The 6,825-nt window shown below is 42.4% G+C and overlaps 1 protein-coding gene across 1 annotated transcript in view; it reads left to right on the top strand.

Moving 5' to 3' along the window:
* Positions 1 to 412: 412 nt before the first annotated feature.
* The window catches only part of LOC118409222 (sodium/potassium/calcium exchanger 4-like), a 20,949-nt gene continuing 14,536 nt past the window's right edge, over positions 413 to 6,825 (top strand). Inside the window, exon 1 of the mRNA XM_035810090.1 lies at positions 413 to 727. Within this exon, the coding sequence (XP_035665983.1) occupies positions 589 to 727 (139 nt within the window). The 5' untranslated portion in view covers positions 413 to 588. The remainder of the gene's footprint in view (positions 728 to 6,825) is intronic.

The following is a 6,825-nucleotide window of genomic DNA, read 5'->3' as shown; positions in this document are numbered from 1 at the left end:
AATCTAAAATTCTGCATTATTGTAGAAATAGAAAGAGCCATAATTACCTGTATGAAAATGAAGGTATGATTTTACTCTGGATGATGTATTGGAATATATCTCAAGAACCGCTGAGTGAATTGCAATGGTTTCTGGAAGGTGGGGTGATAGGGTCTCAACTTGCTACGGTAGCCCATACAGACGATTTACAAATACGCTTTCTTTCTAGCCCGACACCCCCCCCCTCCCAAACACACACACACACACACACGCGCATGCACACAAACACATACGCACACAATGGTTTGAGTACACTACGTAACGGTTTACGCAGATGACGGAATGGTTTGCGCAGACGGCGGCGCGGAACGGTTTGCCCGTACGGCGTGGCGGTGTGCGCTCGCGACATACTAAATGTCTATACGAGCCACCGTAGATGACAGTTTCCGTTGGTGAGGTAGGATCAGGGATAGCTATCACTCCTATCACTTACACAGGCTTGACACAGTGTGTAGGCTCGGAACCGAACAGATCGGGAATAAGCAAGTTTGTTAGACAAACGTCTCAAAGGTTTTCCCCGCGAAGTTGGACAGGTCCTGCTTCCCCGTCATGATGAGAGTTCGCAAAAGGAAGGAAATGTTGTGGCTGAGCGTCCCGCTGATGACTGTCGTGGGGACTGTTCTCGTGCTGGTGGCACCGGGCAGGCAGGAATATCCTACGGGAGGAGGCGCACTGCGGCCCGACAAAGGTGGGTGGCATTCACGGTCTGCCGGCTTACCTGGTTTGATTATGCCATTGTATATGACTGAAATGTACTGCACATGGTACAGCGTATCCTCTTCTAAATTCCTCTGCTAGTCTACCTTACAACTGGCTGTCCAATTGAGAACTTTTACCGTTATTGGTTACATTTCTAACATTAAGGCATTCTGTTCCATACTGCCCTACATTATCATATCTGGCTACATGTGTTTTAACCTCATTTCCACAACTGCAAGTAGTTGTTTTCTTGAAACCGTAAAGCTACTGAAAGAGCAAAATAAAGCATACCTAGGCGTGTCTTAATCTTCCCTTGGCGGAAGACAAAGCTGACATTACAAACGGTTACTTTTAACCTTAACTATCTAGGGCATGTAAAATGTAGGTTATTCAAACCATTGCAGGGTGTTTTGATCCAACATCAACACAAAAAGAGAACAATAGCCATCTCATTACAATTCTCTCATTCTTGACAGTTCTCTATATGACTGAATCGCTGTTTTGAGCATGTGGGAAGCTCTGTATAATCAGTCTTTCACTTCCGTTTTAGGCGCAGCTTTTAAAGCTTGACAACCCTCTTTCGTACACAATCGTCCATTATTAAGATAATCATGGTCGGAGGATTAAATACGTGTGAGGTAATTAATAACGTTATATCTAATCCCCTGGGGTATCAATCAATCTCCAAATTAATCAAACCTCGCGTTTTGTTAAGTACCGAAGACACAAAATGAACAAAATGTAGCGAATAAAGGGATTCTTTTGAGACTAGATAATCGTGACTTATTACCAACGAAAACTGTAAAAAGGTTCTCTTTTCAGTGACTGCCAACCTGATAAAACTATTCACTGATACAGAATGGTGTTTTAGCTTAGACAATTGCATGAACTGTATCAAAACAATTTAGCATTTTTCCGGGAATACCAACCATAGCAATGTAAGTTTATTATGAATAAATGATTTTGGAGAATTGATATTCAACAAATATCCGTCTATGGATAGTGAGTAGTATCTAAACGCTGGAACAGGACACTGTGCACGTAAGTCAATCTCCAAAATGTGTAAATCCTCGAGTGTGTAAAAACCGAAGCTTTATCATTTTCTCTGTAAATTCCAGGAAGATCGAAGTCTCAGACTAAGTATTACCGAGGAGTACAAGTCTAACGGAGGCGTGTTTGGAGATTTTGTATTCAGGAAATGTCCGTGTATGGATTGTGAGTAGTATAAACGGTGCAGCAGGGCACCGCGCACGCCAGATCCGCGCAGATTGGAGTGGTTCCCGCAGACTGATCCGGTTAGCTCGGCCTCGCCTGTCCATGTTCATTTAGCAAATTGGAGGAGGGCAGGGAGGAGATGAGGAGGGTTTAATTTGGCGCTGCGCCCCGCGGTAAGATGGATGACGTTCACGGCCAGATGGTGTGCAGCCGTCTGTCTGAAGACAACGTCAAGTAAGTCCAGTGTGGCTCAACTGGTAGAGCATTCGGCTCGGAATCTAGAGGTCCCGAGTTCGACACCCGCTGCGCCCCGAGGTAAGATGTATGACGTTCACGGCCAGATGGTGTGCAGCCGTCTGTCTGAAGACAACGTCAAGTAATCTCCAAGCCGATCCTACGGTAGCATAAGATAGTGTCAAAAGCTGGCAGAGGTGTGAAGCCGGCTTAGGAGTACATTTGGCTACCGGAGTAGGGGTATCCCAGTAGCTGATGAATCCCTATGCAATTTTAATTGATACTATCACATGCCATCGATGAATTTGCCAGGAGACTAAATGTCAAGTACGTCTACAGTAGTGGAGCACAGCACCCCCCCCCCCCCCTTCACACACACACACACACACGTTTTGTCGTTTTTACGGGTTTTACCTTCGCCAAGAAAGTTATGCTTTCGGTTCCGTTAGTTTGTTTCTTAGTTTGTCAAAGGCGGCAGAAGCTGTGAATAGATCCTTGTGATACTTGACAAGTGGATACGAGTTGGGACAACGAAGGTGAAGTTTGATAATGAGCCTCCTAGCGGCTCTCTATGGAAAACAAGACAAAAAAGAAGACAGAGGTGTCTCACTCAAGCAAAATGCTAACAGAAAGGATTTTGTACTGTTATTTTCACCTTCTTGGACCAACATAATCACCATGTAACGAGGCCGCATGTACGGTTGGTAAATACGTCGAATTGTACGTATGTTTCTACGTTTGTGTCAAACAGTTGCACAGAATAAAAACCTATCTGCAAAATCAATTATCCTTTCGAAAGAAAAATGAACAGTTCACATTGCTTCATTATGGCATAATCACAAGTGTTACATTTGTCCAAGACTTTACCCATTGCTGCAACTTCTAGGATGTCACAACTCATTACATACAGTATTAGAGGATGCGTTTATTTTACCTAGTGTCTCTTAGAAAATGAATTATTTTTCTCCCTTCTTCGGACATAAACGGGTTTGGCAGGATTTGCGTCATGCCGGGTGATTTAATTTGAAAAGCTCCGGACCGGTCATAAAACTAAATCAAATATGTCCGACGACATGGCAGGAAATGAACAGAGGGATGGACATTAAACCAAAGCAACAGTTGATGGAATATTCGATTTTATTCAAACATTCCAACTTGAACTGTAAAGTCATGCAGTTCACGGAAAATATGACGGAGATTTGGTTTTACTCAGCCACAACATCTGTAGCTGACTACTAGTGAGCTACTACTACTGCTACATCGTTACGACTCTGAGACCTGATTGCAGGAGTGGAGTGGGAACGAGTCACTAGCTATCATGGAAGAAACCATCCAGGGGGAAGTAGGAGACAACGGAACGAAATGGAGGATAATATCAGAGACTGGAAAGGCATGACAACAAAGTAAAACATTAAGAAAAACAAATAAAAATGAGAAAACTGGATACCGGATCTTCTCTGGTGCCCCAAAGGTCTAATAGATAGACTAACGGTTAAGAGATAGGTAAGCTGGTATTACACGTACATTCGCATAGTCTTGTCATCAACTCGATATACATAGTTGATTGAAGTGCACTGTTGACAATTTAGTACAACGGATTTTTGGTGATAAGACGAATATTTAAGAAAAGACCAGGTCCTTCCAGTGCTTTCTGATTATGGATATGGGTTTCATTTATTTCATTTTTATTGATTTTTGCAGGTGATCACATTTTCGTGACCTGTTTTCGGGTGTCCCTGGACACATAAAAAGTCGTCCGAAAAGGGAACAGAACAAAATTAATGCTGACATACGAAATAGAACACGCATTAATTACCAGTCATTTTACATACTGTACTTTGCCCAACTTGTTGTTTCTAACTTGATGAAGAAGAGATGCTGCCGCAGTGAGCGTTAGTTCAGTGTCCAGAAATGCTCCATGTGGCCTCATATACACTGAGCAAAACTAAAAAAAAAAAAGATCATTTCTCGAAGTAAGGCTACACTGACTTAATCTTATGTGTCAATCTGCACGCGCGTTGATTTTCATCTGTTCTAAAAAAAACTGTGGCCACATGTCACCAATATCATCCCTGGTCAATCAGAATTTTATGCTTGCCAGAGGATCTGCTCTCCATGGTAAGGGAGCAAATGGTCAGGGCATGGTACCACAACGTTCTCGTTCCCCCATTTAAAACAGAATGGCAATAAAAACTTTATGGAATGGTGATGACTGTATCTTACACGTTTACTGGAGGTGTAACGTTACATAAGACAAACCAAGCCTGGGAAAGAATGGACTAGATGTTCAGTCCTGTGGTTTAGCAGCATTTTTTTCTTTTTATGGACTTTTCTTTTTTTTCTCCCTCGCGCATTAGCTTTGGGGTCTCCAGAGGATGTTGTCCATAAGATTAAGTCATTGTGGCCTGATTGAAGCAAAAAGAACAATGCTCGTGAAATAAACATAAAAAGGTTGGTATTCATATTTCTGAATGGACCAATTCCCTGGACCCAATTTCCGCTCATTAATTACTCTCCCCTTAACATCACGGAACCCGCACATTACAGAAAAAGTGGGATCCTTCGTCTGCTACCGCCTAAAAAAAAGAGGTCATACCCAATAACCTACATTCTAGAGTTAACAATTACTCTAAAGTAGTCGCTTACGAACACCACATTGTTTACCATTTTTGGTGATTTTCTGAAACTTGCAATTAGCCCTCGGCAAGAATTTGCAATGCACTGTCCTCTGGGAATGGTCATCACAGTGGGTCAGCACTTGACGTCATCGTCATGACCTTGGTTGTAAACCGCCGGAAACACAATAACATCAATCGGTATCGATCCGCCGCGGGCAATCATGGTTAAGTGGAGAACCTCCGGGACTGGTCCGGCACGATGGGTCAACAATAGTAGTCTCTTACCAGACTTCGGCCGGCTGAACAGTAATGCAAGAATGGGGGACTTTGGCCAAGTTAGGAATAAAAGCTAGGTGCCCTTTGTGAAAGACACTTTACACGATTTTTCTCACGCCACCCAGGCGTACAAATGGGTACCTGGCAACGGTTGGGCCATGGGGAGGTAAAGGGCAGTGAAAGGAGAGGGTGGGCCCCGCCTCCCTAATACTGTGCACTGGACACAGTGGATAACAACCTACTGTCCCTATCAAAAAGGCTGCGGGACTAACTTAACCATTTAGTTACCTTAAAAAAACCTGTCATGAATAGCTTTGAAATTTAAAAAAAAGCAACAACACATATATAATCAGCAGTCAGAAATTGGATACAGAAACAGTAAGATACCACAGTGTAGCCCCTGATCAAACGTCTCGTCCAATATTGCCCCAACAAACTGAAAATGAATTTCACTTTGTCACGGAATGCTCCAGATACGACGTATTGCGTAGTAAGCTATTTACTGTTTCTCGCAACAGATTTCAAGAGCCTTGGTACCATACGCAGATTTCAAAAATATCTTAAAATAAGACAACTCTCACAGTGCAAAAATAGGTAAAAACATCAAGGGTTGCTTTGTTGATAGAAAAGATACTGAAAATTGCCATTGGCCCCATCTGATTGTAACCAGACAGATGTGCCTTCACCGATTAAGCATTTAAGATATATTTTGCATCTTCATGATGTAGTTTATCGTTGAGTGTACAAAGTCACTGTCCTTTTTGTTGCTTTACTTAAGCTTCCATATAGGACGAGGTCAATCAACACAAATAACCAGAGCTTGGATAATGGAATTTGGAAACGATAAACTTAGATAAAATAAAAGTCCATCATCCCTAAAAGATGGAGATTGCTTGTAGGCAATTTGGTTTACATAGTTAATTAGTAAATCAATCTCATGGCATGTCCATTCTGTGCATAGACGTGAAATGGCGACAGCATATTCTAGTAATTCAAGAGTATGTCCCTATTTGTACAAAACATAAATGGTTATTTCTATGGCAAGTGCTCATACCGTTCTCCAGTTTGTTACAACTGCAAATGTTCATAATTTTCTTCAGTTTCTTGTCATCGGAAGTGTTCAAAATGTTCTGCAGTTTGTTGCCATGGCAAGTGTTCAAATATTCTGCAGTTTGTTGTCATGGCGTGTTCATAGTGTTCTGCAGTTTGTTGCCATTGTAAGTGTTCACAGTGTTCTGCAGTTTGTTGCCATGGCAAGTGTTCACAGTGTTCTGTTGTTTGTTGCCATGGCAAGTGTTCAGTGTTCTGTTGTTTGTTGTCATGTCAAGTGTTCATAGTCACGACAGTGTTCTGTAGTTTGTTGCCATTGTAAGTGTTCACAGTGTTCTGTAGTTTGTTGCCATGTCAAGTGTTCCAAATGTTCCGCAGTTTGTTGCCATGGCAAGTGTTCCAAATGTTCCGCAGTTTGTTGCCATGGCAAGTGTTCACAACGGTATTTAGTTACGTTTCTATGCTATGGCCAGCATTCTTGAAGCAAAGTTCTGTCACTGTTATTATAACACCAGACAGTGTCCCAGCAAGCCCCCATGGATGGCACCCATGTGATTTCCCACATCCAATACCCGAAATGAGCACAGCACAGCTGATGTTGATTGGTCCGCAAAGGCGTTGGAAACAGGAACAGTAGATTGGATTTGCCTATTCGTCATTGTAACCACAAGCTCCCCGTCAGAACTCCAATCTC

The sequence above is a fragment of the Branchiostoma floridae genome, chromosome 2 (genome assembly GCF_000003815.2).
Source record: "Branchiostoma floridae strain S238N-H82 chromosome 2, Bfl_VNyyK, whole genome shotgun sequence".
Classification (NCBI taxonomy): Eukaryota; Metazoa; Chordata; class Leptocardii; order Amphioxiformes; family Branchiostomatidae; genus Branchiostoma; species Branchiostoma floridae.
This window is presented reverse-complemented; position numbering and strand designations above follow the sequence as displayed.